The sequence below is a fragment of the Peromyscus eremicus genome, chromosome 9, assembly GCF_949786415.1.
Source record: "Peromyscus eremicus chromosome 9, PerEre_H2_v1, whole genome shotgun sequence".
NCBI classification, from domain to species: Eukaryota; Metazoa; Chordata; class Mammalia; order Rodentia; family Cricetidae; genus Peromyscus; species Peromyscus eremicus.
This window is the reverse complement of record NC_081425.1, coordinates 75,655,408-75,667,429: the sequence shown is the minus strand read 5'-3', so window position 1 is coordinate 75,667,429 and position 12,022 is coordinate 75,655,408. Positions and strand designations below refer to the sequence as shown.

Below are 12,022 nucleotides of genomic sequence, written 5' to 3'. Positions count from 1 at the left end.
CATGAGACACTATCTAAAACCAACAGAAACAGCAGTAGTATGAAAAAGTGCTGATGTACGCAGTGATTACAGTCTAATACAGTAATTTTGATAACAGACTATATGTTTCAAAATGAAGTACAACAGAGAGTAATTTGTAATCACGAATCCAAGAGCAAAATGTCACATCTAAGAACAAAATGCTGGAGAGACGGCCCAGCGGTTAAGATGTCTGCTCTTCCAGAGGACCAGGGCTTAATTCCTAGCACGCACATGGTAGTTCACAACCATCCCTAACTCCAGTTCTAGGAGATCCAAGGCATGTACATGGTGCACATACATACATAAAGCCAAAACATTCATATGCAATAAATAAAAAAAATCTTTTAAAAAGATAATAGAGTTATTTAAAAACATCTTGCAGAATATTTACTTCATATAAGGCATTAATACTTGGATGTTAATATTTGTATAAAATTATTAAATAAAAATCCTGTACCCATGACTGAAGGTCTGGCTCAGTGGCAGAGTACTTGCTTAGTTAGCATCTGTGAGGCCATGGTTTTGAGTCTCAGCATCAAGAATACACAAGGAACCTGAATACATTAGCTTTTTCTCAAAGTACTTTCAAGACTTTCTGAATAGGCTGTTTTCATGTGCCAAGAAATAATTTTACTTCATTCCTTTATTATAAATGAATATAAAACACCACTCTTATAAAATGGGTTAAGTAAGGAATTAATTGACCGCTGGCTATAAATTTTTCAAATCCCTGAAATACCATCCTCCACTTACTGCTCAATTGCATTTCAGAATCTCAGAAAAATGGTGGTTAAATAGCTCTTTGTTACATTACAGAGGCAGGTGTGTGTTTCAAAGTGAGGGAAAGAACAGAAGGATAGCTATTTTTCTTGTAGTCTAGGAGATGGGAACTCACAGTAATCCCAAACTAAATTCCTTTGAGGTGCACAATTCTCCTCTCACAAATATGAAACGCCCTTCCTCTACTGACAGTGTATACCCAGAGACTTTCACTGCAGAGTGTACTCACTGTATTTGTATAGCACTGATAGTTTTTATAAAGCACCTCAATGTAGTAACCCAATTAAGTCTCAACAAAACCTATGAGAATCTGTTTTCAATTTTGTATTACATCTATTCTCGAGCATGTGCACATGTGTATGCTGAGTGTGTGTGTGTGTGTGTGTGTGTGTGTGTGTGTGTGTAAGTCGGAGGACAGCTTTTAAGAGTCAGTTCTCTCCTACCATGTAAGTCCTGGGAATTGAACGCAGGCCATCAAGTTAGGCAGGAGGTCTTTACCTGCTGAGGTGTGTCACTGGCCCTGTTTACTTTTTTGAGACAGGGTCTCATAGAGCCTACACTGGCTTGCAGCTCATTATGCAGCCTACCCTAGACTTCATCTCCTGGGATTACAGGCATGCACCACCATCCTGGCTTAAGAACTTTGGTTTTTCCATGTTATAGAAGTCAAGACTCACTCTGAAGGTTGGACTGGTTGCCCACAGATCACACAAATCAGAAAGTGGCAAGGCCAGGAGCTGAAATCAAATCTGCTGGCAAATAGACAAGCATCTTCCTGATCTATGTATCCACTAGCACCTAAAACATCTGAGGACAGCTGGTATTGGCATAATCTACAGCCAATGATGGCTAGAATAGTGCTGGGTGCAAGGTGAACACCCATAACAATCCCTATACTTGGGAGGTCAAGACAAGACGATCATTTAAACCCAGGAATTCCAGGCCAGCCAGAGCAGAAAAAGGAGAACCCATCACAAAAAGAATATTAAAATTAAAATCTTTCCAACAGTCTAATCTGAAAGTTAAACTGAATTTAAAGATACAGTCTAAGAAAGAGTACCACACTGATGCCTTTGCTTTGGAGGGTAAAGCGGTGTCTTAGGAAGGCTGTTTTACAGTGTGGCTATCAACTCTGGAAACGGACACTGTTACTTTACATGTATCTTAACTTCACACTCTTTCAACTCTGCACTTAGATATTTGTATTAGAGGCCAGTCTGGTTACAGTCAACGCTACTGGGACAAGCAAAATCTGAATGTATTTGAATATGGGCTTATAACAGATGACAGTATTAAATCAATATTAAATTTCCTGAATTTGATAAAAAATGTACTCTAATCATTTAAGAGAGAAGCCTTCCTTTTTTGGACAGAATGTGTTAGAGTACTTAAAGACAGGAGGTTATGATGGTAACAATCCGCTCAACCAGCTCTAAAAGCTGTGCGATTTCCAGCAATGAAATCAAATGACAAAGTGACCCAGCTGAAGATTAAACAGTACTCACTGAGCCCTTCTTGACTTAGTTTGAAGTTTTAAAGATGAGTTGAAAAAAAAAATAAAATAAAATAAAGATGAGTTGAAGATTAAAGTTAAAACTTAAAAGTATTTTCTTCCAAATGACAAAAAGACTTTTCTAACAAGGTCTTTTGTAAATATCTGAATAAAAACAAACATAGCCTTTGCCCCTATAAATAAGTTCATTCTAGTTGGAATCTGACTTTTATTTTGTAGAAAATTGGGGCATAAAACATGGCAAATGAAAAACCCAGCCGCGAAGGCACCACCTTTAACCCTAGTACTTAGGAAGGCAAAGGCAGGGGGATCTACTCAGTGAGAACCTGTACTTTTTTTTTCCCAAAGGGAACAAATGCCACATAATATACCCAACAAAATAGCTCATATTTTATTGAGGTTTGTTTATAAAGGTTATAGTAAAATTTATACTGTCCTCTATTCTTAAGGAGCTTAAAATTAAAAAAATTTTTTTTTAACATTTTTGTTAAAATGTTTGGGTGTGTGTGCATGCCACAGTACATGTGCAAAGGCCAAAGGACAACTTGTAGGAGTCAGTTATCCAGAAAGTGACCTCAGGTTGCTGTTGTCACACTTGGCACCAGGCGCCTTTAACCTACTGTGAACCCATCTCTCTTGCCCAAAGAACCCGCAAGTTTTTTTAAGAAACAGATAAAATTCAATACCGAATTCCTGTGGATCAGTCACGGTATAGAAACACCTCGTGAACGTGCTATCAAATTTAACTGGGACTCAATTCACTTAGGGATTCCCCAGCTGTTCCTCCCACCCACCCAAAGACTTGAAAACATGCCTTAGAACCCGAATACACTTGGGCTGGGAGTCGCTGACCTGCATTACTACGCAGACATTTGCTCCTAAGCCTTCAAAGGCGGAACCAGGATTTTCCCAGCATGGACACCATCTCCCTTCCTCAGGGAGCCATATGCATGAGGACTGGAGGAGGGCTTTCCAGTCACGTGGCCTCTCTCCCGGTGGACACCCAGTCAATCTCTGATCTTAGTGTTTAAAGTACTCTGCATAACAAAGCTTCTAATGTGAGCCAACTCTTTCATCAGGCACTCAACTAAAACTTACTTTTAGAGTTCCTGGAGGAAAAAACTAGCTATCTGTATTTCTGGGAGGTGCAATAAATGCACACTGAGAAATCACTTTAATTTGTAAATAACTTTACCAATACCTTTATTTAGTTTAGCTCATGCATGCTAACTTCACAACCTAACTGGATTCCTCCTGTCCCCCCTTTTGAGAGCAGGTCTCTCTGTGTAGCCCTGGCTGGCCTGGAACCTCACTGTGTAGACCAGGCTGGCTTCAAACTCACAGAGACCCACTCGCCTCTGCCTCTCAAATGCAGGGATTAAGGGCGTGCACCAACCAGGCCTGGCATTCTTCAATTTTTTTAAATCAACTCCATTCATTTCTTCTTTGTTATACCTGAATCCTGAAACTTGCATTTTTGATCTGCATTATCTGATGTGATTTAACTTCAGACTAAGGAGAAATTAGTCTGGTAAATCAATTCCTCCCTTCCAGCTCTCAGAGCTAGCTGCTGAGATGTCCATTTGGTGAGCTCCACAACATTGTGAATTCCTTACTCACCACTGAAAATGAGTATTTTTAGAAAGGTTCAAATGTGTAATTGTAAGAAATCATCTACAAAGACTTTTGTAAAGTGACTCTAAAACTCAGCAAGGGTTAGTTAGCTCAGAGCACACTAGAAAAAAAGAAAAAACAAGCATAATATCAATTAAGCATCTCTTTGGTCCTCAGGCTCCTCAGTGCTGACTGGAGTACTGAATCTCCCAGGTCTTAGTCTGTTAATTGCTTTCCAGATCTCCAGAGGAATCCCATCCAATTAAGCCTTTCAGAATTTATTTTTAGATATAATTATCTTAAATTATATCCTCTTTTATTTTTATAATTCTTATCCTTGATATAGTTTAATTTCTTTTCTAACCCCCTTAGCCCCCCCAACCCCCGGAAGAAAAATTGGAGTGTGGTGATATGTGCCTTTAATCCTAGTACTTGGGAGGCAGAGGTAGGTGGATCTCTGAGAGTTCAAGCCCAGCCTGGTCTACAGAGCTAGTCCCAGGACAGCCAGGACTACACAAAGAAACCCTGTTTTGAAAAACCAGAACAAAACAAAAAACAAACAGAAAACCACCCTCTACGTGGGCCAGTCATGGCAGTGTATGCATGGATCCTAGTACTTTGGAGGCTAAGTTCAAGGATAGCCTAGGCTATACAATGAGTTCCAGGCTAGCCTAGAGTACATAATGAGAAGCTGCTTCAAAACAAACCAACATAACACTTCAACACATGTCATATACCTGTATGAAAATGTCCTTATATAAGGTAGTACAATTTATAACACACACAATGGGAAAAAATTTAAACTACGCACATTTAAAAATTTAATAATAACTGTAGTAATAGTTAAAGCATTCATTATGGCTTTTAAAAAGAAATTGATGAAAAAAAATTTTTCACATACACTGAGGTCTACAATAATAAGACTGCCTAGGATCAGCCTACAAGGGGTCAATGATACAAGTTTTTGTCTTATCAAGACATAAGTCCCTAAAGCCCACATCATATTGACAGCATATACTTCTCGTTTTCTTTTAAATGTCTACTGCAGAATGACAAATGTACTGTACACTAGAGACTTTTCAGATACTTGAAGTAATAAATCTAAGAATCAGGTTCCAATATCATTCCCTGAAATGCAAATGCTCTTTATAAAACACCGAAACCCAATACAAAGGTTTCACTTGACACATCCTAAGAAAGCATCGTTTACCCTTTTGTCGTGGTCTGTTCTTGGAGGAACACTGTGGCTACACAGTAAGCCCTACTGTACGGCTGCTCCCTTTTCTGCTCACATGCATCTTTGAGGACCCAATGACAGCCAAAGAACCCTCTTTCCAGAGCTTCCACACTTAATGCATCAAAGGGAGGGTTCATCCTGGGATCTACTAACTCCAGGGACTCATGGGGTACCATGAATACTGTATGGGGAAGATAGCTTTGAACCATAAAACCTTTGGTAACCACACACCCTCCACGGAGGGTGAAAAGGGTACCAGACAGGCGGCCGGAGCCTGAGGATACAGGCTAAGGCTCCTGCAGTACAGTGTCATTAACTGGGCATGGCCACAGAGCCTGCTTTGCTACATGTCCAGTACTGCTGTGCAACCTGAAGACACCAGAGACTGGACCCTCTCATCCCTACAATGACCTCAGTCTCTTATCTAGACTCTGTAGAGTGCTTTGATCTAGCTAACTGTCGACAAGTAGTCATCAAGTCTACCCTTTAATGCCTTCGGTGATATCGATGCAGGGCTTCAGAAGGCAGCGCATTCCAACTTTAAGACAAACCCGAAAAACTACAAAATTCTTTTCTAATTTGACTGGCCTGATGTGTGGACGTTTTTTAATGGCATCCTACTGTATGTACCTGTCAAAAGCTTGCTGAAAAATGACTTTCTTTTTGGAACTTAAATCACAAGAGGAATCAGTATCGGTTCAGCTGAAGAAAGGTACATACAAAGTTCCCAGATACCCCTTTTAGGCTTGTCTATGTAATTAATCTGTATGAGCATTATTTATTAAGATTATAGTTACTTAAAAATAACCTCAATCCTGTCTACAAACAGCTCATTCCCTACAATTCTATTTATAATTGTGATTTCATAACACAGTCAATCAAAGTGATGTAAATATAGTAGAAATCATTATTTATTCATTAAAGCCTGTTTTTTGAGAATTCCAACTTGTCTTAAGTCACCTTTAACAGATCCTTTATTGCATTATCTTAAAAAAAAAAAACTACAATGTAGAGCTGGGCTCTGGGCATGAGTAGGGTACCCCTTTAATCTCAGAACTCAGAGGCAGATCTCTGTGAGTTCCAGGCCAAGTCTGGTCTACACAGCAAGTTCCAGGCCAGCCTGAGCTACATAGTGAGACTCTGTCTCAAATAACAAAAACAAAAATTAACTAAATAATTAAAAACTACGATGTATTAATAAGATCTATTTATCACACATAAGGAAATCTGATACAAACGACCGTTTCCTTGTCAAACAGGAACCATATTGGATAGTTTTCATCCTCGAGTGGAGCTGGACAGAAATGGTTGGTAAATATTTTGCCAACAGTGACTGATTTACTTGAATCAAATAAAAACTGTAAACTGACAGTTACGTGGTTAAACCAGCAAAATCGAATTCTCAAAAGGCTCCTGGGCGCTTTCTTGGGCTGTCTCTAGAGGCAAACAATGGACCTTGTGGAGAAGGCCCCCCTGCCATGAGCGCTTCTTTGGTCCTTCGATAATTAAATTCCCTGCAGGGGCATAAAGCAGGTTCACCTAAATGAATTCAGTCTAATTTTCCAAATTGTATCAGACTGCTATTTCATTTAAGTTTATATGGTAAATATACAGCTCCCCTTCCCCTTGATAAGAAATACATTTCCTGAGAAACGATTATTTCTTACTTTTCCAGGATGGCCTGAAGCATGGATACTGACGAAAACCAATCAACCCTGTCTAAAATGACACCCTCATACAAAACAATTTAGCACGACTTCATTAGATACAGCACCAAGCGCATTTGCAGCCCAGGAAAGCAGTTCTCTGATAAAAGGTCTCCTGATAAAATCACCCATCTGATCTAGTCAGTGAATTCTGCCCCGTGAAAATGATCTGATCACAAAATGTGAAGTGCCAAGTCTTCTCGAACACCCTGTGGGATGTGATCGCCCTTTACTTCCCATCGGAATCGGAATCAATCCATTGTGTGTACTCACAATAAATTCTGTCAACCTCAAATTAGTTTAATAAAAGTCTGATTTAAAAAGAAAAACCACGAGGTTCTTTCATTGGCTCCTTAACATAAAACTAAATGCTCGAAATAGCTTACTCCCAACTCAGTATAGATACCAAGTTGGTCAAGCACTGCCCCACCCCTCGCAAGAGCGGATGAGTGGAACATTTCACTGCACTCCACCACGTAGCCCGGCCACAGAAACTTTCATAAGCGACGGCAGTCGCACATTCTCCCCACTAACCACCGCCATCAACACCCAGGTTCAATGAGGGTAAGACGTGGTAACACAGATGTTACCGTAATGTCACATTCGCAACTTTCACCTACATACTCTCTCCTCGTTGTTTCAACAAGTCGTCCCGGGAATCCGCACGGGACGTTAAGTATTTAGTTAAGTATTTAGTCGGCTCGAATCACACTACCTTACGTAGATTGAAAAATAACAAAACAGGACGCAAAGGGGAGCTGGTCTATGCGCCCTAATATGAACAAATTTCGCATTTTCAGCGCAGCCCACGCCGGGTGCTAGGATCTCCCAATTCCACCCCTCCCCCCGCCGTCTTTCCTCCCCACCCCCTCCTCCCATTCTGGGAAGTCTTTATTGGAGGCATGGGGTGGGGGCTACTCACCGAGTTTCTCCACCAACTTCAGCATCACCCCTCCGATGTGCACCTCTCCGGTCACTCTCAGGGTGACATCACGGTTGAGGTCGGTGACATGGACGCTCAGTTCCCACGTCCCGTCCGCGTAGCAGCCATCTGGCATCCTTATCCCGTCCAGAGCCATGGCTCCTTCCTGCGAGCGCGGAGGAAATGGCTCTCGTCAGCGTCACTCCCCCAAAGGAAGGCAAACCCCACCGACTCCGCTGCGCCGGCCGCGGCCAGGGAGAAGGCGGAGGAGCCGCGTCTACGCGCGCACCACCCCCGAAGGCGCGAGCGCGGCCGAGGCGGCACCCACTGATCCGGGCCTCCGCCCGCTGGCAGCGCCCGCCTAGCGGACTCGGACGCCTTCACCTGCCGCCGCCGCCGCTGCTGCTGCTGCTGCGCCCGGGCCCGCCCCGTGCTCCAGCCCGGGGTGATCGCGCTGCTGTGCTGCGCCCTCCCCGGGCTCCGCTCCTCCCGCCGCGCCCCGCTCCTCCCGCCGCGCCCCTCACCGTGCTCCTTCCGCCCGGCTCCCGCGGCAACAGGCGAGGCCGGCAGCGCCCGCGTCGCTGCTCGGGGGGGGAAGCGAAGCCTCCCGCCGCCGCTAATGGAGTCCCGGCGCCGCGGCCCCCGCCCCACCCCCTCTCCCCGCCCCGCCGCCCCGCCCGCAGCCGGCCTCCGCCCCCTCCTCGCCTTCTCCTCCGGCCGCGCTCCCGCGGGGGGGGCCCGGCGCGCGCTCTGCTGGGGCCCGGGGACGGCGCGCGCCTCGGGGGAGCGCCGCGGGGGGAGGCGGCGGCGGCCGCAATCTCGGCCCTGCGGAGCGCTGCCCTTTTATGGAAATGAAGGACCAGGCGCAGGGATGGGATCCAACATCCGGGCTCTCGGGCTGCGGAGCTGGGGAGGGGGGCGGGCGGGGGCGCGCGCGGGGCCGAGGCGGCGCCTGCAGCGGGGTCTGGGCTCCGTGCGTGAGAAGCTGCGGCGGGAAGTTCCCAGGCCCGGGACGTGTGCGGGGAGGAAACCTGGGCCCGGCCGCGGGGACCTCGCGCCGGGGAGCCGGGGAGAGGAGTTGGGATGCAGAAACTTTCACGACGTCTTGTCTTGAACATCCCACAAAAGCACGAGAAAGGCCAGAGGGGCGAATGAGTCACAAAAGTTGCCTGGCAAGCGGGGTCCCGCACCAGCCCTCGGCTCCTGCTGGACCCCCCCACCCCCCAACCCCGGGCGTGGGCGAGCATTCCTAACCCCTCCGACCCCAAGCGCCTGCCAGATGCCGGAGCGCGCGCGGCCTCTGCGCTCCTGCTGGAAAAAAGGGGAAAACATCCCAACCGGGCAGCGGTTTGCCCAAGATCGCTTCTCTACTCTCGCCAACGGTTGGCGCGCACTTGCGGCTTTTCATCCTCAACTTAGAATAATCAATGGTTTGGATGCACGCACATTGTCTTCCTCACTCTCCGCCACATCTCGAAGAGATTTAGGGAGCTTTGAACCGGTGCGCACAAAGGGAAGACCTTTACCTGTTGGAAACTGACTTAGAGATGGAGAACGGCCCACTTTCGCCTTCCCCACTAACTCGCACTCTGTTGAAGGGAACTGTTCAGAATCCGCAAGCCCGGGAAAGTGCCTCGTCTAACAAGCAAACCCATGGCTCAAAATTATTTAGGTCAGGAAGACTCAGATAAGACACACAGTAAAAGATCCTAGTTTTAAGTCTCTTGGACTTCTTGAACTGCCTCAGGCACTTCAAAAGGGAGTCCACTGGGCAACCTTTGTTTATCAACACTACCACAAAAGAAAAGGCACACCCTTCAGAAATGGGTGGACGCCCGCCCGTAAGGGAGTGAAAGCGGGGAAACTTAGTCAAATGCCAGAGGTTTGGGGGTGGAAAAAAAAAGGGAAACCACTCTCCTTACACTAGCTATTCATCATGGAGGAAATGATGCCTCTCTCGCCAGGCTTGCCCCTCTCTAGTTATGTCTACGTTTCAAGGAGTTCACTTGGAATCGGTGCTGTTCAGGGTGGGAAAGAGTTGATGGAAGTATGGTGTTGGAAAAAATATAGGAGAATATTTTAATGATGTAGAGAATTACTTGAGTAAAAAAGTCCGTACAAGCCGGCATATAGGGCTCACGCTTTTAATCCCAGCACGCGGGAGGCAGAGGCAGGTGGATCTCTGTGAGTTGGCGGCCAGCCTGGTCTACAGAGTGAGTTCCAGGACAGCCAGGGCTATTAGATTCTTTCTAAAACAAACAAAAATCTGTAGAAAACTGTACATGCAGCTATAAAATCACGAACTCACCCATTTTGAAAAATTCGGACAAAAAAAAAAAAGAAAAGACTAAAAGGAAATCCTCCAAGTATTAATTAGTGTGTTGAGGGGGGTCATGAGGGGTTTGGAGGTTTTGTTTTGTTTGGTGCCTCATCATGGACATTTCTGTCACCGCTAAGAACTACATTCAGTGTTACAATGCCTCTGTGTGATGGACGGACTGTCTAGGACAGCTACCAGATTCTCAGATTTTTTTTTTCCCGAGTGTGTGTGTGTGTGTGTGTGTGTGTGTGTATTTTAGCCTCTCCAAATAAGAGTTATACCAATTCAAAACAAATATCAAAGAATCAGTGATCTATCCCATAGAGAAATCTCATTATTAAGGAAATCCCTGTGTGAACATTTTACACATCTGTTTGCTTCCTCACCTTATCCTCAAAAGATTTGTGACATGGGCTGGAGAAATGGCTTAGCGGTTAAGAGCACTGAGTGCTCTTCCAGAGGACCCGGGTTCAATTCCCCGCATCCACATGGCAGCTCACAACTGCCTGTAACTCCAGGGTCTAATACCCTCACACAGACATACATGCAGGCAAAACATCAATGCACATAAAAATAAAAATAAATTATAAAAAAAAGATTTGTGGCAATGTATAAGGATTCACAAACTAGGAGGCAGAGGATATTAGAAATGGCACGCACACACACACAAGATGTGGAGGCTTAGAAGGGTAGGGTAGAGAATTAAAATGGAATCAGGAATGAGGCCCAGAATCATTCCTAATGACCTGTGCGTATGTTCCAGTAAGCCCAGAGTGAGTAGTTTCTCTAGCATGCCTTTAGAACCAAAAATATCCATGTCCTTTCTGACTATTCCTTTTCCCCAGACAAACTTGTTGAAGCCAAGTGTGGTGGTTCAGAGTCCTCTCATGCCTCAGCTTCCACATTTCAGCTGTCTCCCAGTGAGCTGTTTTCTGAATAACCTTCCACTATAGTGTCTGCCACTTGGACGACCGTGTTTCTTTAATCGACTTCAGTAACTTCAGTAAACATTCCCTACAATTAGCGAGGGGGTGGAGGTGTGTTTAATATTGCAAATAACTGCACCATTTAAATTACAGTTTTACAGGAGACTTTAGGCTACCTTAAAAAGCCAGCAGGAATGTTGGAATGGTGTAAAGCACCAGGAGGCAGAGACCCCTGGTGAAATTCCTTTGGAGGAATAATTAGGGTGGGTGCAGCCGGTTTTTTCAGGACTGTGCTTTGAGTATTTCAAGCTGTTGCTGCTTTTGAAGACTAAAAAGGAGCCAAAACTCAAACTTTTGAAACTAGGATATTTTCCCCTTCTACTTCATCAAGTGAGGTCTTCAAGTGCATTTCTGAAATATTTACTTCTACCTAATGTTTTCTAACGTATTTAAATGTAGACCTTATCTGAACACCACCCCCCCCCCCCAACAAGAAGCTCTAAGACAATGCAATACTTGTGGTACTTACATCATGCTGAAAAGTAGCCGAGAACTCCAGTGTTTGGAAGAACAGCTCAGGCTTTGAAAGCAGCAATATCCAAATAAGGTACCAAGCACTGGGCTTAGATTTAGACCAAATGATACCTCACAGATCTGTCCTCAGATGCAGCCCTGGGCTTGGTAATCCTCAGGTTGACTTCGGCTTTTTCTCTGGACCTACTTATGGCGTCCTTTAAAAGTTATTCTGATGTATTGATACTAAACACAATCATGGGGTTGAAAGGAGAGAGGGAAGAGAGGGAGGTTTCCAGCATGAATATATGAGATGGAGCTTGAAATTTAATATGAAGTCAGCGGGATGAAAGAAATATAATGGATTATTCCTATCGAATACCAAGTAAGCAGATTGCCAGGGACGAAAAGCTACCAAGAAGACAGAAACCAAGGAATGTAGGGCAGGGAGGAAGGTAACCGCTGTTTTG

The 12,022-nt window shown here is 44.7% G+C and overlaps 1 protein-coding gene across 3 annotated transcripts in view; it reads right to left on the bottom strand.

Annotated features, from left to right (window-relative positions):
• The window catches only part of Fermt2 (FERM domain containing kindlin 2), an 83,447-nt gene extending 71,788 nt beyond the window's left edge, over positions 1–11,659 (bottom strand). For 2 of the 3 annotated variants that reach the window (XM_059273766.1, XM_059273768.1), the window contains exons 1-2: positions 8,318–8,429; positions 7,794–7,959 (exon numbers count right to left, since the gene is read on the bottom strand). In XM_059273766.1, the coding sequence (XP_059129749.1) occupies positions 7,794–7,950 (157 nt within the window). In that variant the 5' untranslated portion in view covers positions 7,951–7,959; positions 8,318–8,429. Of the gene's footprint in view, positions 1–7,793; positions 7,960–8,317; positions 8,430–11,568 lie in introns of those variants that run through there. The other variant, XM_059273767.1, reaches the window with a different exon arrangement.
• Between the last annotated feature and the right edge of the window lie 363 nt (positions 11,660–12,022).